The sequence below is a fragment of the Mus caroli genome, unplaced genomic scaffold (genome assembly GCF_978045245.1).
Source record: "Mus caroli unplaced genomic scaffold, Mus_caroli_1 scaffold_3, whole genome shotgun sequence".
In the NCBI taxonomy this organism is placed as follows: Eukaryota; Metazoa; Chordata; class Mammalia; order Rodentia; family Muridae; genus Mus; species Mus caroli.
The window spans coordinates 62,025,079-62,048,689 of record NW_028227258.1 but is presented as its reverse complement, the minus strand read 5'-3'; the positions used below and the strand labels follow the sequence as shown (position 1 = coordinate 62,048,689).

The 23,611-nt window shown below is 40.8% G+C and overlaps 1 protein-coding gene across 2 annotated transcripts in view; it reads right to left on the bottom strand.

Annotated features, from left to right (window-relative positions):
- LOC147005487 (NADPH-dependent 3-keto-steroid reductase Hsd3b5-like) overlaps positions 1–23,205 on the bottom strand; it is a 47,536-nt gene extending 24,331 nt beyond the window's left edge. The window contains exons 1-4 of one of the 2 annotated variants that reach the window (XM_085835622.1): positions 23,106–23,204; positions 15,509–15,705; positions 6,317–6,481; positions 2,971–4,138 (exon numbers count right to left, since the gene is read on the bottom strand). In XM_085835622.1, the coding sequence (XP_085691748.1) occupies positions 3,327–4,138; positions 6,317–6,481; positions 15,509–15,590 (1,059 nt within the window). In that variant the 5' untranslated portion in view covers positions 15,591–15,705; positions 23,106–23,204 and the 3' untranslated portion in view covers positions 2,971–3,326. Of the gene's footprint in view, positions 1–2,970; positions 4,139–6,316; positions 6,482–15,508; positions 15,706–23,105 lie in introns of those variants that run through there. The other variant, XM_085835623.1, reaches the window with a different exon arrangement.
- Positions 23,206–23,611: the final 406 nt, after the last annotated feature.

The following is a 23,611-nucleotide window of genomic DNA, read 5'->3' as shown; positions in this document are numbered from 1 at the left end:
CCAGGCGAGTTATAAAGAGTTCTCTGTCTCTGTCTTTCAAGTGCTGAGATTAAAGGCATGTGCCACCACTGCCTGGATATTTTTTCCCATCAGATCATGTTTCTTTAAAATCAAAGCTCATACCAAGGTTTCTGAAAGTTCTGATTTTGATGAGGTATAAACTTAGGACTCATTTCAACGGGAGACAGATATATCAATGTAACCTCCCACATCTTGTTAAGGATTTCACACCCATGTGAACAGCAGTACTCACTCACTCACTCACTCACTCACTCACTCACTCACTCACTCATTCTCTTCCTTGAGCTACACTCATTCTACTGCCTAAAGCACACACTCCTGGATTTGAAGATCAAAGATCAAGCCTTTGGTATCCTGCCACTCTCCAGAAGATGGCATTTAATCACTCCAGTTTTTGGATCTCCTAGGTTCCCATAGGCCACCCCTATCTAGGGTCCAGTTCTGTCTGGCACCTGAGACACCTCATGACTCTCAGAAAACCTTGCTGAAATGGTATCTTGGCCTTTTCATAGCCCTGGCTCTCCTCCTTCCCCACCTGCACACTGACCCCCTTTGCAGCAGCCTCAGGCTGCCCTTCCTGCATGGACTCACCTGGCTCTGCTTCTCAAGTTCCTCCTGTCATCTGAGCTTTCGCATACACCTTCTGTTCAGTTCCCTTATCTTTACCCATAGGTACATCACACTTATACCCATGTGTGAGCACTTCCCTTACTCAAAGACCACAGAATGCAGGGGAAAGGAAAAAAGGCTTACTTTGAACTGGGCTGCTGCCATTCTTTCTGGTCCTTTACTGCCCCCTTGTGACAATTTGCCTGTAGTGACTCGTGTGTTGTGTGTGTTGGCACCCTAACTGCCACCAACCACTGTGCCCAGGTTGATTAAGGAAGGAGACCTTTGTTATCCAAAGCATTCTAAGGCCTTATCGAGCCACATACACAAACCAGTTCAGTCTCCTTTCTTTCCACTCACCTTTGCTAGACCTTGGGAGGCTGCTTTCCTCTGAGAAACTGGCTCAGTGGATCAAGAAGGGATTTCAAGTAGGCTAAATATCAAGATGGAAGATCCATTCATTCCCCAACAGTCCCATTTTCTTCTGAGCTAAGAGAACAGGCTTGGGGAAGGTGTTCAGTTTCCCCAGGGCAGATGGATGCTCACTCTTTGCAAGGTGCCTGGGTTGTATATGCTGCAGCTGTCAGCTGCTCACAACCTGGATGTCCAGTGGTGAGCTCTACTTGAGCCCTTGCAGGTGATTCCTGAAGATTTTCCCTTCCCCTTACAGAGAGCATGCTGCAGGTATATCTTCACTGACTGTCCAACACAAAGAATTTATGGATGCAGGAGTCAAAACACAAATGTATAACAATCTGTGGTTAGAGATCTCCCTTGAAATTTACTTTTATTTCCAGAAACAGGTAACTCCTCCTTTTATAGCATAGAACATTCTCTCTCTCTCTCTCTCTCTCTCTCTCTCTCTCTCTCTCTCTCTCTCCCTCTCCCTCTCCCTCTCCCTCTCCCTCTCCCTCTCCCTCTCCCTCTCCCTCTCCCTCTCCCTCTCCCTCTCCCTCTCCCTCTCCCTCTCCCTCTCCCTCTCCCTCTCTCTCTCCCTCTCCCTCTCCCTCTCCCTCTCTCTCTCCCTCTCCCTCTCTCCCTCCCCCTCCCCCTCCCCCCCCCCCTCTCTCTGCCTACTCTGTCTATTGTAGTGATCAGGACTGTTAGGTTTGGTTTGCTGTATAGAACTTCAGCATGGGTAGCCTCCTGACTGTGGTATGGGAGCTCAGTTTTAATCTATACACATTACATCCCATAAACAGTACTTAATATGGGGTAAGAAAGACATTTTGATGTTGGGTGAGATTTTATTTCTGTCTATGATATCATATGACAGGCAGGTGACTTAACTGCCTGTAAACCAGTTCCATGGAATCTGAAACTCTCTTCTGCCCTCTGAGGGTAACAGATATGTATCTACTAAGTGCACAGACATATATTCTGTCAAAACACCCATATACACATAAGCAGACAGATAGATAATGGATGGATTGATGGATTGACAGGCAGAAAGACAGACAGACAGATAGAAATGGGAGGGGTAGAAATTGAGGCTCCAATCTGCCTTCCCAGGTGTTACAAAAGACATGTAGTTTTGTTCCCTCTACATGGTGCCCCCACACCTCGTTCAGTTTGGGACTGTCTGGTGGAATAGACTGGGCTTCTTTCAGATGTGTGAGTTGAGGTAAGCTACCAACTCCATTATCATGAAAGACCTCAAATCTATCTTGACTGGCTTCCTCTGCCAATAGATACTGGGTGAGAAGAGAGAGAGAGAGAGAGAGAGAGAGAGAGAGAGAGAGAGAGAGAGAGAAAGAGAGAGAGAGAGGAACAGTGAAAGAGGCTAAGTCAATAGAAGGAAAAAAGGAGAAAGAAGATGGGAAATGGAAGAAACAAGAGGGGCAGGCATTTGCATTTAGAGCCACGGATAGTAGATTTTCACACTATGGCTCAATAGTAAATACGTTTTCGGGGTGGGGGGAATGTTCATTTTAAGGAGACTCTCAGATCATTCCTTCAGCCTGGGGCTGTTTGTTATGGTGCCCATGACCTGCTGGGTACTTCTCAAGGCTTCTTTTGGTTCTAGAAAGTCTTGTTGTTAAAAAGGAGGTAGACTTGCCCTAGAGGTATAGACTATGCTCTAGGGTTGTGCTGTACCCTGCTCCCACCCCCTACAACCAGTGTGAGCTCAACCACTCAGAGGGAGGCGAGTTTTAATTTCCTAAGACAAGGAGCAAGATTCAGTGTGTGATCTGGCAATGCTGAACTGAAGCACCCTAGATTAGATGGTTGTCCCAGGCTTGTGCCCAACTAAGTAGGAGTCAGGTTCACCAACACTGACTATGGACTTAACTGGATATAGAAAAGAAAGTTGGCCACTGGAGTGACCAAACACACACCTTTTCCACATTAAGCATTAAAACATTTTATTGTTCTTTGAGCTTCACAAAGGTATCAAAATGTTCCAAGACAAGCAATGCTTTGGTACATGGAAGGGAGATGTGGAAGTCCTGATGAAATTCTATCCTACAAGAGGTTCTAGGCAATTCAGTACCAGCCACAGATTCTTGGGTCACAGCATCTGAGTCACAACAGCCTGTGCATTACTGGGCAAGTGCTTAGGACTGCAAGGTTCCTGGTGACACAAAAACAAGTTGGGCAGTGCATAAAATGGAATTGTTAAGAGTTGAGTTGTTTCTAAGTCCCTCTCTGGAGAACCTGATAACACCCAGGGCCATGTCCTCGCCCTCCACATATCACTGTGACTTATTGTGTAGTGTCTCCCTGTGCTGCTTCACTAGTGTTCCGATCCAGTCTGAGGTTTTATGCTTGGCTTCCTCCCAGCTGACAAGTGGCTCATAGCCCAGATCGCGCTGAGCTTTCTTATAGGAAATGGTAAACATGCCATTTAGTATTGTGATCAAGAGGCGGTTAAAGGGTGGCCTATATTTGTAGACTGGACGTAGCAGGAAGCTCACAGTTTCCAGCAGGAAGGCAAGCCAGTAGAGCAGGGGCAGAGGAAGGCTCCAGCTGGAATCAAGGCATAGGCCCCACTCCTTGCTCAGGGTGTAGTTTAAATCATCATAGCTTTGGTGAGGGGTGTCATCTGAGATATAATAGAACTCTCCTTGGATGCTTGGGGACTTCTTGGGGTCCAGTAGGCTTCTGGCAGCCAGAATGTGAGCCCAGGCTGCATTGCCCACATACACTGGGTTGGCTTTGGAAAATGTGGCAGTATTCTTAATTATGCTGTTGTTCTTCAGTGCTGTTTTCACAATGGTTGAAGTGACTTGGCATTCTTCCCCATAGATGAAAGGGAGTTTTAAGGCACAAGTATGCAAAGTGCCACCACTTTTCAGGAGTGTCCCATTTGTTGCCAGCACTGCCTTCTCAGCCATCTTTTTGCTGTATGGGTATGGATCAGGCCATGTGCTTTCATGATGCTCCTCCTCATGGCAATTCAGGAGGATCTCCTTGTAGGTATTTGGTCCAGCCACAAGCACTGAGCTGCTGTAGATGAATGTTGTCACGCTGGCTTCCACACAAGCATCCAGTAGGAGCTGAGTACCTGCTCATAGGAAGCTCACAATCATTGCTAGGAAATAAGCCAAAGGGCCACTGTGGCAATGGGGTCAGACTGGTATCCATCCCAACTTCTATGAAAGGGCCAATAGAGGCTAAATGTATTACCACCTGATAGTGACTCAAACCTACTATTCTATAGGAAATATTCACTCTGAAATTAATAGAGGTGACATGTATATTCTGGAAAGGAGAGAATTCCAGATTTACAAATTGAGGTTTCTTAATTTACAAGGCTCTTTGTCTGTCTTTCTCTCTGAATATCCATGTGTTTTTTTGTACCTTTTTTTTTTTTTTTTAAATGCTAGGGCTTTAACCTAGGCTCTTTCACATGTCAGACAACTACCACTGAGACATTGTCCTAATTTACTTTCTATTGCTCTGTTTAACACCATGTCCAAAGGAACTTGGAGGAAGGAAGGGTTTGTAGGGCTCATATGTCAAAATTACTGAGTAAAGTCACTGTTTAGAACAAAGGCAGAAGTTTCAATGCTATTACCTTGCATCTGATGATTGCTTAAGTTGTTTACATAATATAACCCAGAACCTCTTATGTAGCCTTGACACAGCCAAGTGGGCAGTCTCATATCCCTTCCAGCCAGCCCTCTCATATCCATCAGTAACCAAGAAAATAACCCACAGAAGCACCCACAGGCAAATCGGATGGAGCCATTCCTCAGTAGAAGTTCCTTCTTTCCTGGTGACTACTGTGTGTCAAGCTGACAACAACTAAGCTGCCTTTTTAACTTGGAAAATATGTCTCTAGATTTTTCTTCTGGAAAGGTGTTCCTTTATGTTTTTTAAAAAGTGAAGTCAATACATTAGATAGGGTATAATGCTCAGTGATTGAGCCTTTGTTTGATTCCCAGAAACCATAAAAATTTATTTAAAAAGGACTCCCTCACCAAATGAAAGCAAAGAGTTACTAATCATCATGCATTTTACTAGATTATAGAACAGTGGGGTTTTAAATTATCAGAATTATCATCAGATCCACTCTGGTGTATTGTCCATAGTATATGGGCAATACGTATTTTTACTGTATTTTATTTTCCATATGGAGACCTAGTATAGAGTCCAGACTGAGCTTGAAGGCAGGATTGTTCTGATTCAGAGTCCTGAATGCTAGGATTACAGATGTGTACCACTATATATGGGGATGCAGTGTACTCTCATCATTAGATATCTAAGGCTGGTGTATTTTCCTCATGAAGTCAGAATTAATACAGAGATGGAACATGATTTCCTATAGCACCACCCTACAGGGAGGATGAGACAGTGGTAGTTATGCAGAACTAAAAGGGATCCTTGTAGTGTGGCTATGTGCATGCTGAAATGATTAGTTGATTTAGAAAAACAAAAACAAAAACTAGTTACTTTCTTTGGAGGTTCCAGAGAGGATACATGGAAGGAAGGATCTTGGAATATAGTGGTGCTATAAAGACTGAATTCAGGATTCAGTGCGGTTATTTTATATGGTAAAAATTTTAATTTAAAGTCAAATGGAACCTACATTCTGAGGCATTAAGCATTAAGGGATGGGGATCTAAGGAGGAGAGATGCTAAGCTCTGCCTAGTACAGATCTTCAAGAATAAAGTAATTACTATCTGAAGAGATGATAATGTGGAAATCTGAATTCAATTGCAGTTAAGAAAACAGGCTCCTTTTCCCCCAGGTATGTTATATAGAGCAGCATTCAAGGCTCTCTAGGGAGAAAAAGGTCAGTGTCTGCTCCGTAGATGCAGTGGGCTGATAGACATTAAATATTTGGAGATGGAGTCAATCCATTTTGGTGTATAGAGGCAGGAGAATTTTCCTGGCAGTTGGAGTGTCATGGGTGTGGCTTTATAATCTTTCAGTCATACTGACTACCCCTGGTGTCACTCTTCATCTCTCTGCCTGGTTTCTTTTTCTAAACTCTGAGGACAAGAGTCCTGAGTTCTGCAACCTGGGCTGTTGTACAGATGCATCTGACCTACTCAGAGCATAGCAGGTATCCCATGGTTGGCCCTTCTCTTTCTTTCCTAATCCTGTTGGGACATCCTCATTTACCCACCTGTTCTAACTCTTCCTCCAGATGTTCCAAACTAGGTGCTTCCCTCCCCAACCTGTCTTATGGTTTTCATTTTCCAACTAGCTCCATATCTTCCTCGAGTACTGTACCTTTCAGATTGACATCTAGGATGGTCTGTCTGGAAGAGGCACCAAGGGGGTCAACAGCAGCAGCGGTGTGGATGACAGCAGACATGCCCTGGCAGGCTCTCTTCAGGCACTGGGCATCCAGAATGTCTCCCTTGAGTACTGTCACCTTGGCCTTTGTCTGCAGCTCTGTGGACAGAAAGCAGGTTATTGGGAAGCTTTCTGCATGGGATGGAAGTTTCCTGACACAGGTGTCAGTTATTAGGTCTTCAAGGACAGTCATGGCAAGAAGACACTGGGGGGAGGCCTTTCTACAGAAGGAAGCATAAACACTCAAAAATCAGAATGTAGCATTTGTAGGGAAGGAAGAAGCATCTATATCCACCCCATCACTTTGTAGAACATGCACCTGAGCAGTAAAGTGCCATTTATGTTTTGCAAATAAACAAAGAGTTATGGGAAATTCCTACATGCATTAAAGCAACTGGACAAGTGGTAGCACAGATATGTAGGGAGGGAGAGCAGGATTTAATTGATAGGGAATGGGGAAATCATGTGTGGATTTGAATCAGAAACAGCTAGAGTCCTGCCTTGGGAAATTGTAACAGTAGTCAGAGGGTGGGTAATAAACTGCCCAGATATGAAGACATGAGAGAAATATGGATTAGCAACATGTTAACCAGATTATGTTCTCTGGAGTTCCAATAAGTAGGATCTAGACTATGGACACAAAGATGGACATTTTTAGCTTTGCCCTGATATGTCTTGATATTTTCTGTGTCTGGTCTGTACATAAATGAAGTGTTAGCCCTATTACAGAGAAGCAATAGGAGTCTCTGTGAGAGAATCCAGAATGGACTCAAATGAGTGTTTAGGTGAGCATTTCTTATTAGATAGATCCTTGTAAATGAGGCAACCTCAAGTGGACCACACTGTAGGCTTGAAGCCAATGGCAGTGGATACATCAATGTTTTCAGGTTCCTTTGAAATTTACTGAATGATACTGGCAACCACAATGTCATACAAATCAGCTCACAAAATTAACATGTGCCTTGCAGCCTGTACAAATACTCTACACTGGCTTTAACTTAATATTTTGCACATGATTTTCTTTGTTTGCTCTTTCCTTTCCCAACTATGTCATGATATCAGGCATTCATTCTGATGTCCCTGGCATAGGTTGGGGAACCACAGATGGCCCCAGGGACATGATTCAGGACACACATCTGCCCAGTGAAGGGCCTAATGTCCCTCTGCCTCCTTCTAATACATTCTTACTTCTCTATGAACTCTAAGGCCAGGGCTGGTTTGGATCAACTCTTGTGATATAGACAGGTCAACTGAATCTACAATGCAGCAAAAGAATATCTTTACAGAGGCAGAAGTAGAAATCCAGTGCTGTCCTCTTGGGACAGGCGAAAACCTGTGCTAGATTTGTTTACTCTGTGCCCCTTTCTCCTCTCAGTCATCCCCAAGAAGTCCTTGAAGTAGAAAAAGATAGGTTTCTTAGTCATGTTTTCTATTGCAGTGACATGACACCATGACCAGAGAAGCTCTCATGAAGGAACACACTTATTTGGGGTTGGCTTACAGCTTTAGAGGGTTGGTCTTTTATTATTATGGCAACATGCTGACAAACATGGTACTGGCAGAGCCTTGAGTTCTACAATCTTGATCCTCAGGCAGCAGAAGGAGACTGTCTTCCCCACTAGGCATAACTTGAGTATATGGGACCTCAAAGCCCACCTTTGACACACTTCCACCAACAAGGCCACACATTGTAATAATGCCACTCTTTATTAGCAAGCATCCAAACATATGAATCTATGTGTTCTATCATCACAATGAAGAAAAGTCTTCTGGGAAGGAGGCAGATACTAGGGTGAGGTTCTCTTTCTGTATATTCTTTCATCTGCTCTCATTTCAGCTGACATTATAAAGATTGTATCAAAGAGTGGCTGTGACCTGGTAGTTGGAGCCCAGATACAGAGTGCAGTACATAAAAACATGAGTTCTTTGGGTGTCCTGAGATAGCAGGGGGGAACATCTTGGGTTCTGCAGTAGATACAAACATGAGTTCTTTGGGTGTCCTGAGATAGCAGGAGGGAACATCTTGGATTCTTGAGGTAGAGCTAAATCTCCTACTTTACCCAAGACACCATGGACTTGGTAATTATTCTGAACTGCCATATCACGGAGGTGAAGTTATGCTGTGATCTTCAGTAGAAACACATACATAGAGAAGCTCCCACACGCCATCCTTTTAAGGGACAGAGGATACTGGTAGACGTCCTGAACGCAAAGCCTTCTTTTCCTTACTTGAGTTGCCCCATCTTGGGGAAGTCATTTAACATCTGTGTTGCCTTCCTGCCTAAGAATCAGAAGACAAAGTTACTTTGCTCAAGTGACCTCATGGGGTGGTGGGTATGGAATGTCTATCATAAGTATGTCCTTGACACAGAAAGGACACTGGCAGTGCTCTTTCATCTTTCTGAAAGGAAGGAACCTAAAATCGGTAAATTCCTCTATATGATAGTGTTGTAGGCAAGCCTGTATTTTCATCATTTATGATCCACATGGGAGTGCAGGTTCCATGGTGTGTGATCCATAGGAAAGAAGGCTGAGCAAATTTTGAGATCAAGCCAGTAAGCTGTGTCCTCTCCCTACCTCACTCCCACCTGCATCAGCTCCTGCCTTTACATTCCTGCCCTTTTAGAGTTCCTGTCATGATTTCCTCCACTGATGTGGAAGCTTAAGTCAAATAAATCCTTCCCTTCCCATGTTGTTTTTGGTCACAGTGTTTCATGAGAGCAAGAATAACCTAAGACAGAGTACTTATGTTATTCTCTCTCTCTCTCTCTCTCTCTCTCTCTCTCTCTCTCTCTCTCTCTCTCTCTCTCTCTCCCTCTCCCTCTCCGTCTCCGTCTCTGTCTCTGTCTCTCTCCCTCTCTGTGTCTCTCTCTCTCTGTCTCTCTCTCTCCCTCCCTCCTTCTCTCTCCCTTTCTTTCTTTCTTTCTTTCTTTCTTTCTTTCTTTCTTTCTTTATTTCTTTCTTTCTTTCTTTCTTTCTTTCTTTCTTTCTTTCTCTCTCTCTCTCTCTCTCTCTCTCTTTCTTTCTGTCTTTCTTTCTCTGTATCTCTCTCTCCCTCCCTCACCATCTCTCACCCTCTCTCTCTCTCTCTCTCTCTTTCTCTCTCTCTCTCTCTTTCTTTCTTTCTTTCTTTCTTTCTTTCTTTCTTTCTTTCTTTCTTTCTTTCTTTCTTTCTTTCTTTCTTTCTTTCTTCCTGCTTGCCTTGAGACAGAGTGCCCAGGAAATTTCTAAGGAAGTTAAAATACTAAATATTAATAGACAGAAAATTAACATTTACTTGGCATTTTGTTTTATGAGACAGAGGAAAATGTGACATGTGTTATAAGTATCTCTAAGAAAAATTATAAAATAGGAAAGTATCTCTGAGCAAAGGGAGAGGTCGTGGTTGTTTGTTTGTTTTCTCCAAAGATGATTGTGTTTCCAAATTAGAAGAGACAGATAAGACCCAGAATGATAAAAATACTTGGACTACTTGTCTAAATGTTTTGAGAAAGCTGCAAAAGAGTTTCAGAAAGGCACAGGACTCCTTGCAAGAGGCACAGAGGACAATATGCTCACAGATAAGCACTAGGGGAACCTGGAATGTACGCAGAGTGGTTCCTTAAAGGAAAAGAATGCATAGTGAGCTGTATGCCCAGAAGGCTGGGAGCAGATGTACATTCCAGCTTGGTGAGCTTTGGCAAGTCTCTGTGGCCTCATACTACACTGGAAACTCCCCTCATGCTCTCACCATAAGGTTGTTTATTGTGATCAATCTATAGAACCCATATTCTTGGAAGGTATTCCCTGAATTTTACAAAGTGTTTCAATGTGGTCATGTCTGATCTTTATTTAGCTTACTTTGTTTCTCAAGGATGCTGGTGTAAAGTCCATTGTACACATGGGATTAGGTAAATTTTCACTAGGAATATGTTCACCAAATTGTGTAATGCTTAATAGACTAAAATCAAACCACTTGTGTCAGAGTACAGAAACATTAACCAGCACCTACTATTTAGTCATGCTGAACCAAAAGGCATTCATGTGTCTCCTGGATTGTCACCCTTTGGTCTTCATCATCTAAATAAACCCTTTGACCTCTGGGACAGTTGCATATGAGATCACACAGTGTTGACTTTTGTAGACATTGAACAGATATCAGGGAACTTTGGCTGTGTATTCGGATCGCAGATTCTTCATTTTCAACTTGAGGGGTTTCCCCAGTAATAAAATTGCTTTGAGTTTGTTTTAGTCAGAGTTTCTATTCCTGCACAAACATCATGACCAAGAAGGAAGTTGGGGAGCAAAGGGTTTATTCAGCTTGCACTTCCACATTGCTGTTCATCACCAAAGGATGTCAGGACTAAAACTCAAGCAGGTCAGGAAGCAGGAGCTGATGCAGAGGCCATGGAGGGATGTTCCTTACTGGCTTGCTTCCCCTGACTTGCTCTGCACGCTCTTTTACAGAACCAAGACTACCATCCCAGAGATGGCACCACCCACAAGGGGATCCCCCCCCCAACTATCACTAATTGAGAATATGCTTTACAGCTGGATTTAGTGGAGGCATTTCCACTACTGAAGCTCGTTTCTCTGTGATAACTCCAGCCTGTGTCAAGTTGACACAAAAGTAACCAGTACAGTTGATCCTTTGTCAACTTGACACATAAACACATTACTAGTATCCTCAACCCTTAATTTCTTATTCATCCCCAAGATCTAAATTATTTTAAAAGTCTCACAGTCTTGTACACTAAAGTTCAATCCCTTTAAAATGTCCAATATTTTTTAAAACTCAAAGTATCTTAAATGTGGGCTCCCACTAAAATACTTTCTTCGTTCAAGAGGGAAAAATAGCAGGGCACAGTCACAATCAAAAGCAAAAATTAATCTCCAACTATCCAACATCTGGGATCCAACTCATGATCTTCTGGGTTCCTTCAAGGGCTTGGGTCACTTCTCCAGCCCTGTCCTTTGTAGCACCAGCTTGTATTCTAGGCTCCAGCTGTCTGTACTCCACTGCTGCTCTGTTCTTAGTGGTTATCTCATGGTACTGGCATCTCCAAAACACTGCATGACCTCTTCAGTCCTTGGCCATCAATTACAACTGAGGATGCACCTTCACCAATGGCCTTCCATGGCCTCTCATAGTGCCAAGCCTCAGCCACTCTTCATGACCCCTTCAAGCCTACAAAACCAGTACCATCTGGGTGACTCTTACACATTACCAAGTCCTGCTTCAGCAAGAAGAACAACCTTTGATATTTCTGGAACACAGCCTCTGTGCTTTCAGAAAACACTTCCCAGAAGATGTTACCTCAATGTTGCTGTTATCTTCTTAATCGCCATTAATTTCTTAGCTCCAGCTAACCAGCATCAATAGTCCCAGTAATGTAAAGTTTTCACTTTAGTAGTTCTGTTATCTTGTTAATTACAGCTCATTCTTCAGCCCCAGCTAACCAGAACCACAGAATCACAATCAAAATAGCAATGGCCCTGAAAAGAGTCTTTAATCTTCCACCTGAAATTTCACAAGCCAGGCCTCCATCGTCTTATCTGTCCTTAACATTATCTTCCAAGCTCTTAACATCTGACAACGCTCTTAACACTGAATGGGTCTTCTAGCCCAAAGTTCCAAAGTCCTTCCACAGTCCTCCCCAAAACATGGTCAGGTTGTCAAAGGAATACCCCACTTCTGTTACCAATTTGTCTTAATCAGGGTTTCTATTCCTGGACAAAACATCATGACCAAGAAGCAAGTTGGGGAGGAAAGGGTTTATTCAGCTTACACATTCCACATTGCTGTTAATCACCAAAGGATGTCAGGACTGAAACTCAAGCAGGTCAGGAAGCAGGAGCTGATACAGAGGCCATGGAGGGATGTTCCTTACTGGCTTGCTTCCCCTGACTTGCTGAGAATGCTCTCTTACAGAACCAAGACAAGCCCAGACATGGCACCACCCACAAGGGGATCTCCCCCCATACCACGATCACTAATTGAGAAAATGCCTTAAAGCTGGATTTAGTGGAGGCATTTCCCCAACTAAAGCTCCTTTCTCTGTGATAACTCCAGCCTGTGTAAGTTGACACAAAACTAGCCAGTACAGAGTCAATCTCCAGTTCTGGAAAAAAAAAAAAAACAAAATATTGAGGTTTCTTACATCTCATCTTAGTGGAGAACTGTGACACTTCTCTGCCTCCTCTCCAGTGTAGGTGGCCAATCCAGCTTTAGACACCTCTTGTGATTTGTGTGTGTGTGTGTTTTTCTGTTCTCATGATATTTTTGTGTCATGTAATTTTACCAAATACTTTAACATTTTCTATATTTTACAAACTAAAAATTAAATTCTTTTTATATTTTTAAAAAGATTTATCCATTTTTGTATTATGTGTATTGATGTATTGTCTAGAACTGGAGTTGCAGACAATTGTTAGTTGTGCTATTGGTGCTGTAAATTGAACCCAGGTCCCACAAAGAGCATCCAGTGCTCTTAAACACTGAGCCATCTCTCTAGACCCTAAATCCTTTTGATTTACTATTAACTTTGGCATTTCAGAAGGTTCTGCAAGCCCAAGTTGCATGTACATAAGACCTGTATTTGATCATATGTATTTGTATATATTCCAAGGGTTTAAAAATCTCAGAATATCTGGTATATTAGAATTTATGTTATAAGTTATAATTCTAGTACAACATTACTATGCTACAGAGTGAGTTCCAGGACAGCCACGACTACACAGAGAAACCCTGTCTTGAAACCCCCCCCAAAAAAATAAATAAATAAATATAAATAAATAAAAAATAAAAATAATCAGATTAATTAGTTTATAATTCCCTCAAAAATTTAATTGTATGAAAAATATAATATGTACTCACTGATAAGTGGATATTAGCCCAAAACTTAGGATACCCAAGATATAAGATACAATTTCCTAAACGCATGAAACTCAAGAAGAATGAAGACCAAAGTGTGGACACTGTGCCCCTTCTTAGAATTGGGAACAAAAAACCCATGGAAGGAGTTACAGAGACAAAATTTGGAGCTATGACGAAAAAATGGGACAATATAGACACTGCCATATCCATGGATCCATCCCATAATCAGCTTCCAAACGGGTGACACCATTGAATACACTAGCAAGATTTTTCTGAGAGGAACCAGATATAGCTGTCTCTTGTGAGACTATGCCGGGGCCTAGAAAACACAGAAGTGGATGCTCACAGTCAGCTATTGGATGGATCACAGGGCTCCCAATGGAGGAGCTAGAGAAAGTACCCAAGGAGCTAAAGGGATCTGCAACCCTATAGGTGGAACAACATTATGAACTAACCAGTACCCCGGAGCTCTTGTCTCTAGCTGCATATGTATCAAAAGATGGCCTAGTCAGCCATCACTGGAAAGAGAGGCCCATTGGACTTGCAAACTTTATATGCCCCAGTACAGGGGAAAGCCAGGGTCAAAAAACATGGGAATGGGTGTGTAGGGAATTGGGGGGGAGGGTATGGGGAACTTTTGGGATAGCATTGGAAATGTAATTGAGGAAAATACGTAATAAAAAATATTAAAAAAAAGAAAAGAAAAATATAGGTCTGTGGAAATCAAAACTACTATAAAAATGGAAGCCTGTGTGTTTCTTTTAAAATTTTGCAACTGTTGTGTCTCAAAACTCTGAACAATCTTCCTTTTAACCCAACAATACTGGTTCAGTATCTTGAGTTGCTAATTATAAAAACATATGAAATTAATGAAATTAGATAAATGTGAGGCACTCTTTATAAACCTCAAATGTGTTCTGACGGTTTCAACATAGACTTGTGATTTGAATGAGAACAACTCAGTAGGTTCATATCTCCGAATACTTAGTCCCAAGTTGCTGGAAATGTTAGCAGGTGTGGCCTTGTTGGAGTAGGTGTGACATTAGAAATAGCCATTGAGGTCTCCAAAGACTTGTATCATTCCCACTTTGTTCTCTGCCTTGTGGTTGTTGATCTAGATATGAACTCTTAGCTACTGCCACAATGCCATGCCCATCAGTCGGCTGCTATCCTCCCTGTCATGATGGTCAAAGGTTCTAACCCTGTGAAACTGGAAGTTTCCAGTAATCTCTTCTTTCTATAAATGGCCTTGCACAGTGTCTTATCCTAGCAACAGAAAAGTAAGAAAGGCATGCCTCCATCACCTTCTTTCTTCATAGGACCTAGTCAGATCATCTAGAGGATAAGACTCATCTTGGGGAGAAGGGGCAATCAAACATCAAACTATGGGATGTCTGATAGGTGATCTGATCCAGACTCAACCTGACAAAACCAAGTGATGTGTGGCGGGATCCAAGCAATGGGTGTAAAAGAACTCTGGAGAGTGTGGAAGAAGAGGTGGCATTCATAATGGTCTCCCAGTAGGACCTGAGGCTCTTCCACAACTACCTCCACAAAGGATGAGAGAATAGAGCACGTGGGAGCCTGCACTATCAACTCAGTGCTTACCCTTGGGCCTTGGTGTGGGAAGAGACAACAACAACAACATCCCTCTCTAGCAAAGCACTCAGTCACTTTCTTTGAGAGTAAATGGCAGAGAGATGGAATGCTGGGAAAGGCACTGGAGGATTCCTGATGACACATATGAAGTCCTACTGGCCCTCACTATGTGCTCTCTAATCTCCTTCTCTCCTTCCTCACTCCCCTTCCCTACAGCCTTCCTAAGTGTACCTTAATACTATAAGCACTTCCTGCTATGAACTGCAGTCTCTCTCTAGTCTTTAATAAAAATTAAATATAAAGCAGATTAGGATTATCAAAGAGGCTTAGATCCACTGCTAAGGTCTCTAGTTCAATAATCTTTTGTTAGTATTACAACATATTGCAAAATGTTGTAAATATTGACAAGTACATTCCATTTAGGACATAAAAGAGCTTCCAGCAAAGGAGAAAACTGATCTGCAGTGTCTAAATAGGAGAGAGACCTTTAGGCCCAGGGCCTGCCATGACCAGTTGTGTATGAGACCTGAATTCACTTTATCCAACTATACTGTAACTTTTGTGCTGTGCCAACTGCAAATGTTGTTTACAGATCCACCTGAATTTTTTGCTATAGACAAGAGAGCCTTCCTTACACCCCGTCCATGTCCCCCAACCCCTAAATCACTTACTGGACAATTCCTCTTCATGTTTTCGACTGAAGGTCCTGAACAGGGCTCTGATCTCCTGCAACTCTTCGTCCTGCACCAACATTCAGACAATCCTCTGGCCAAGAAACCCTCCTGCTCCTGTCACCAGGCAGCTCCACCCAGGCATGGTCAACACAGGAATCAGATTGTTGAGGATATAGATGTGATATAAAGTGTTCCTGTGGATTGATTCAATGTGTAAAGAGTCATGGAATTGCTACTACACTTACACACTAGAAAAAAATGTCCTGAAGCTAAATTCACCCATTTCTCTCATAAGACATCAATTCTCTGGTACCAAATCTTGTGGGATATTCTCTAAGAAACAAGGAAAAAAATAAAATCAAAACCAGAATACACATATGCACTGGACACCAGATATGCAATCTCTATCTTAGGTCATCTTTGACACTGAGACACTACTTAAGACTGTTCCCTAAGCCTGTCTCTCTCATCTTAGATGCCAATTACAAACTCTGGATTGCCTTACTTGTGCTTATGAGAAACCACTTGCACACATTATTCCTAAATATTCTCACTGTATATAGTTATTCTTTTCAGCTTCATAGATCTGACTTCAGAAACCCAGGGTCACATTTATAAAGGATCCAGAGGAAGTGATATGCAGGCTGAGGAAAGAGAAATGGGAACAAGGCTTCTACTCCCTTGTTTGATGTGTTAACTTCTAGTAATGTCTAAGTGTTCAGCTACAAACAAGCTTAGGAGGCTGAGCCAACAGAGGTTTCCTCTTTCTAGATGTCTCCAGGTTAAGTCAAATGTACAACAATGGTTAATCAATAACCAGCCAGAGTGTTTTTTTTTCAGTGTGTTAAATATAATACCTTTTGTTACCATTTTAAAGTGCTTTACAGTAGTTGACTCATAAGACATCAATGTACTACTTTGTACATCTTATAGTTCACTGCAGTGAATGCACATGTTCATCTAAAGGAAATATCATTATTCCATGCAATAATCTAATGGTTGTTTCATTGTTTAGATTGACAACTATAGATGAGTAAATTGTCCTAGGGCAGAAAAACTCTAAGTCTTGTCCAATCGATAACCCATGTACCCATGTAGACAAGAATAGCTATGAATGCAGCCCAACACAAAATTGAGAATTTATTTAAAGGATTATGAATAGTTTATTTCATTTTGTGATTCCATTATGAGGTTCTTGACTGTGATCTTCATAGGTGACCAAATATGAATGAGAATTCAAAAGGTGCACATACATGCATGGAAAAAGCTCCCAGCCTGTTTGTGGTGAATGTTTACACCAAGCCCAGAGTGAGGTCTACATTATGGTATTGTAGAGATATTTTCTACAGGTGCAGTAGCATTGGCTATATATAGGAGAGCACATATATTGCTCTGGTTCATATTTAGATGCTTACTTCATATTGTCTGAATGTTGTGTATATATACATAGTACTTACTTAGGTTCCAGGACTAGATAGGTGAATATCTGCAATTAGATATGTGTCCATTTCTATAATATAATTAAGAATAAGAGAGGTAACTATTATACTAGAAGCCCATTGAAAGATATCTATGAACCATCATTGCTATTCTATCCACTGAAACAAACAAATACAATGACAAAAATCCAAGAGAAGGTATGAGAAATAGGGGCCCACTGGTTTTTGTATGTAGAAATCCCCTAAAAACACTAAATGGGAAGTTATAATAAATATGCAAAGAATCTTTAGGGTAAAAAGTGTAGAAAATTTTTATATAAAGGAAATAAAATGATATAAGGATTATTAAGTGAAATTTTAAAAAAGGAGGAGCCCTGACATAACCTTATGAGACAAAGAATCTCAAAAGAAACAGTTGATTTAGACTTTGTTGGCCTACTTCTTCTGGGCATGCACTCTACTTTTAAGAATAGTTTGTTCTCTCACTGAACCTCCCTTGGATCAAACAAAATTTTATTTGACAAGTGTATCCATTGGAGATTGCTTCGAAGTTATGAATCAAAGCATATGACCACTTCATTCAGTTCTAGGACCCCAGTTGTTGCAGATCTGTGCAGTCCCTGTGCATACTGTATCAATCTCTCTGAGTTCATATGTGTGTGGATCATTTTGATTTTAGAAGGCCTTGTTATTTCTCGGTGTTGTCCATCCCCTCTGTCTCTTACACTCACTTTGCCTTCTCTTCCATGGGGTTCCCTGTGCCCTGAGGGAGGATTTGGTGGAGACCTCCCATTTAAGACTGAGTGTTCCAAGGTCTCTCATTCTCTGCAGTGCCTGACTGTGGTTATTTCTATGTGCTCCCATCCTCTGCAGGATGATACTTCCCTAACGATGGCTGAGCCATGCCCTATCAGAATGTCCTCAGGTGTCATTTTATGAGTGCTCTTTTCCTCTTTAGGAGAAGTAATATTTGGTTTTACCTGAGGTCTCTTGGCTACCTAGTCTGTGTTCTGCTCACCTAAGCAATGCTGGGTATGAGTTCCTGCTCATACAGTGGGTCTTAAATCAGATCAGACACTGCCTTGTTACTCCCACAAGCTCATTGTTACTACTAACATATGTTGTAGGCAGGACACCATTGTATACCAAAGGATTTGTGGCTGGTTTGGTGTTTTCATGAGACATGGTAGTGTAAGGACACATTACAAAGAGAAAGATGCCAACATATAGAAATGAAGGCTCTAGGTAGACACCAGTTTGACTTCTGGATTTTTAATGGTTTTATAGATGTTTTCTTCAGCAATGGGTCCTTGCTGTCAGTTTGTGGAGAGCAACCTACTTTTTGGCAACAGCTTAGGTTGTTCAGTGGTTTCCATTGGACCCCTTTCGCCAACAACCCAGTTAGATTTGACCTGGTTCTGATATTTGAAGTTTCAAGTGGCAAAAATAGATATTCAATTCAATTTTGGTTCCCCCATTATCTGTTGATTTTATTTAGAATATATATATATATATATATATATATATATATATATATATATATATATATATACATACATACTTCAGAATTCTCCTACTGTATTAAATTTCCCTACTCCCCTTCCAGTGGCCCTTAATTTAACACTCACCCTGAATTTTTTCCCTGTTCCCCTCTTTTCCAGACTCTCTCACCTTAATATTCTCACTCCAGTTTCTGCCCTTCATCCATTCATATTCAATTATTCCTTTTTTCTTTTCTAGGTAGATCTATCTGTCTACCCCAAATCCCTTCCTGTATACCTAAATTTTGTGGTTCTATAGATTGTAGCTTTTTACTGATGGTTTGATAACTAACATCCACATATAAGGGAATACATACCATAGCTGACTCTCTGGATCAGAGTTCTCTCACTCAGGATGATTTCTTTTCTATTTCCATTGATTTACCTACAATATTTGGGATGTCATTTCTCCTCCCAATGGTTTTCCCACATTTTCATTACCCATTCATTGGTTGATGAACATCTAACCTTTTTCCAAATTATGGCTCTTATCAAAAGAGCAGCAGTCAACATTCCTGAGGAAGTGTCTGTGTGGCAGGATGAGTTGTCTTTAGTGCTCAAGAGTGGTATAGCTGAGAATTGAGGTAGATCAATTTCCACCTTCCTGAGGAAATCACACTGATTTCCACACTGTTTGGAAAAATTCATACTCTCACCAGCAATGAACAAGTCGTACCCTTGTTCTACACCCTCACCAGGATGAGTTATCACTTGTTATACTAAACTTAGGTATTCTAAGTTGTATAACAAAGTTCAAAGTAGTTTTCATTTGCATTTCTTTCACAGCTAGGGAAGACCAACATTTCTTTTTTTTTTCTTTTTAAAAATATTTATTTATTTATTTATTTATTTATTTATTTATTTATTTATTTAATGTAAGTACATTGTAGCTGACTTCAGAAACTCGAGAAGAGGGCATCATATCTCATTATAGATGGTTGTGAGTCACCCTGTGGTTGCTGGGATTTGAACTCAGGACCTCCATAACAGCAGTCAGCACTCTTAACTGATGAACCATCTCTCCAACTCCCCAACATTTCTTAAGTTTTTCTCAGCCATTTGAGTTTCCTCTTTTGAGAATTCTACATGTACATCCATCAGTACATTATTCTTAGTTGGGCTGTTTTCTTGTTATCTAGTTTGTTGAATTATCTGCATAATTTGGATATTAGACCTCTATTGAGTATGTAGTTGGTAAAATGTATTCCCATTCTGTAGATTGCAGCTTTGTCAACATTCTGGTGTTTTTTAACCTGCAGAACCCTACCAGCATTATTAAATCCTATTTGTTAATTATTGATCTTAGAGCATTTGCTACAATGTTCTGTTCAGAAGGTGCTTTCCTGTGCTAATAAGTTCATGCCTATTCCCCACTTTCTCTTCTATCAACTTCAGTGTACCTCTATTAATTCTGAGGTTGTTTGTGTGTGTGTGTGTGTGTGTGTGTGTGTGTGTGCAGTATAGTAAGTATAGATCTATGTGTATTTTCTGCATGCAGCCATCCAGTTTGTCCAGCTCCAAATGTCAAAGATGCTGTCTTATTTTTGAGTGTGTACTTCTGTATTCTTTATTAGGATTCTGATCTCAATGAGTATGTGGATTGTGTCTAGGTCTTCAATTTGATTTCATTGATTTTGTTTGCTTTTGTTCCAATACCATGCTGTTTTTATTAATATAGTTCCATAGTAAAACTTAAAATTGGGAATAGTGATACCTCCTGCTATTCTTTAAATTCTGCAATGTTTTATGTATCTTAGTTTTTCTATGTTTATGTGTGTACATATGAGGATTGGAGTTTTGGTTGGAACTGCATAGACTGCAGATTGCTTTTTTTAGGATTACCCTTGTTATTAGTTTAGTCCTACTGACCCATGACCATGGAATCTCTTTCCATATTCTGAAACTCTCTTCATTGTCTTAAGGTTTTTAATCATACAGTCTTTTACTTACTTGTTTAGAGTTACTCTATGATATTTTATATGATTTAGGGCTATTGGGAAGGGTTTTGCTTCCCAGAATATTTTTCTCTGTCTATTTGTCATTTGAATATAGGAGGCTATTGATTTTTGTGTGTTAATTTTCTATCCTGCTATTTGCTTTAAGTCTTATCAACTCTAGGAATTTTCCAGTGTAATTAGTTGGTTAGGGGCTAATTATTTATCTTTGGCTAGTTTGCATTATGCAATATCCATACTTTGTCCCACTTTGTATATGAACTAACATCTCTTGTTAATAAATAAGCTATTAACTAGAAACTTAACATCTTGTGATAATAACTACAAAGCTCCTAAAATCTACTCACTTAGCAGAATATTAACTTCTAGCAGTCCGAGAGCCAGGAATGTCATCAGCTAGCATCTTATGTCTGTAGAATAGTTTGCACATCTTGCTGTACCTGCCCTTCTGGTTAGCTCACTAATGAATTTTAATATTGCCTTGATTTATAACTTTCTTGTTCTAGTAAATGAAAATAATATTGTGAAATTTCTTCCTTGTTGGAATGTGGCATTTGGAGCTATCTAAATCTATGTTTCCAGTCATGGTGACTAAAAATGGCTCCAGATTCTATTCTCTCATATTTCTTTTAACATAAGAGCTTGCTTCCCCTCCCCACATTTGTGAATTGCCATCTGTGTGATGGTGACAGGACATTGGTCTGCTGTAAGACTATCAAGTACTCTTAACCACTTAGTCATCTCTGCAGCCACACAATTTATTTTGGACCCTAATTTTTAGAGTGCTACAAACCTGAAAGGCATTGATGACACTGGGAAGCCCTAGTAGGGTGACTTTGAAGGTTACAGTTCAGCCCTGGTTCTTTCAAACATGGGTGCTTCTGTCTGCAAACTAAGTTTATGTTCATTTTTGTGGATTAAAGATGTGTTCTAAACACATACCTTTATTCCAGCCAGAGGGATTAAAGGTTTTCACTAAAGGCTGAGTATCATCTTTGCAGGCTTGGTCAAGCAGGATCTCACTGCTACTAGGTTTTTCATTAGAACTTGGCATCCTTTACATAATGCTAGTTTCCAGGTTTTTGCAATGTAAGTTTCTTGTATCATGGAAGCTTTTATTTCCATTTTAAAGAAAGACTGCAAACTCAAGAGTAAATTGTAGTAAGATTGGATTCACTTTGGGAAACCCTAAGATACTGATGTACAGGGCTCTGATGGTGGAGCATGGCCTTCTGTGCAGCACTAATATATAACAGTTGTGTAATATGAAGCAAATAGAGAGAGATACATAGCCAACAGGTGGAAACAGTTTGACTGAGAGACCATGTGTGCTACCAATAGTAAAGCTGTAGAGACAGGACTGCTCACCCCTGTTAGAATATACTCGACATGGAGAACATAAGTCTCCCTTTATGGACATTGTCTCCTTTTTACCTTCTGCGAGTTCATGCATGCTCATATTACACCAATGTAGATATGAGTACCAGTTGTTGCTGTAGGTCCTCAGGTATTCTACTGAAGTCTAGATAAATTTGTGGGATGATCAATAGGTTATTTAACAGTCAAAATCAACTGTGAGAAGTGTCTTGAACCATTATTTAACTCTCTCCAGCATGCTGGAGATTCCCAGCAAAAAGTAGCTCTAAGCAAGTGGAAGTGGTTCAGGTTACTCATTTACAGGGCATCAAATGTCAAAAAGAAGGGCTTCCCTGAAGGTTCTGTCATGTACATGTTTTGTTTTCCAAGTGGTAGTGAAGAATATTTCTCTCCCTCACTGCTTCTCTCCTTATCCTCCCTCCATTTCCCCCTCTCTCCCTTTCTGTTATCTATAAAGGTGATTAATTTTTCTACCATAGAGTCCCAGTGGATTTCTGCTTCCTAATTCTCATCAGGATTATGCACCTTGCTCTTTTAAAATTCTTTCATTAAATACTTTCAATTCACAAGTATATTTATATTCATAGCATTCTGCCTCTTGTCTCACCTTTCCTCCTTCTTTTAGCTATTTGTTAAAATCTGCTTATGTTGTACATGTATATTCTGTTCAATTACTTTGAGTCTCCTGCTTGGTCAAACACTGTTAACAGAGGTTAGGTATAACATGTGGTAAATGACACTGAACATATTTATAAGAATAGTGTTCTTAGTCATGGATAAGACATGGAGGTGTTGAAGTGAGTAGCCTTGGATACCTAGTGGGCAAGGAATGGAGATGAATGTATTAGCAGAAGGCACATCCTGTTACTGCTTCTAGTGGAAAAAATACACAAGTACTCTTTTACACATATTGAGAGCCAAATCTGAGATCAAGCTGAGTTCTCTGATTTCAGACTCAAGCATGTTGACATAAAATGTCCTTTAAACAATGTTCTCAGAAATATATCCACCTCCGTCACACATGTGATATGGAAGGAAGGCTCAGAAAAAAGTAAAGGTTATTCAAAACATTTTGTTTTTGAGAACTACTAGAACAACTGTGCCAATGGAAGTTACTATTGCTTCTTTCTTGATAGAAATCTACATACTGTGGGAATGACCACTGGAAGCTCATACAAGGAAGTAAAAACCTCCCTACCAGGCAGCATGTTCTTTACTTGTATTGCTGGTACAAAACACCTCAGCCAAAGCAACTTATAAAGAAAGCAATTAATGGACTTACTTCTTGTTTCCAAGGGTTTTAGATCCTGAAGGCAGGCACAGTTCCCTTCTTGATCTGGACTCAAAGAACAGAGGCAGTAGGATTATTTGGAAATCTCAAAGTTCACTTCCAGTGACATTCCTCTGTCAACAAAGCCACACCTCCTAATGCTTTGTAGAATTTGTACCCATAGTGACCTCGGGGTTAAACATGTAAGCCTATGTGGATGTTTGCCTCCAAACACCATGAACCTCTGGAGCTTCAGCAGGACTGTTTCTACAGAGCCTCCTTAGTTGTTTCTACTGGATGTATTAAGAGCCTTATTTAAGGTTTCTTTAGCTTACTTTCCCACTTTGGTTACTCTAATCTTATCTGCTGGATAGTGTAAGCCCCTGATTTGATGATGCTATTTGCCAATTCTCTCCTGTGTCTCACTCTCTCCTTGTCTCTCTTTCTCTCTCTGTATCTCTGTCTCTCTCTCCTTGTCTCTCTGCCACTTTTCATGGTAATTTTGCTTTTGATAGCTT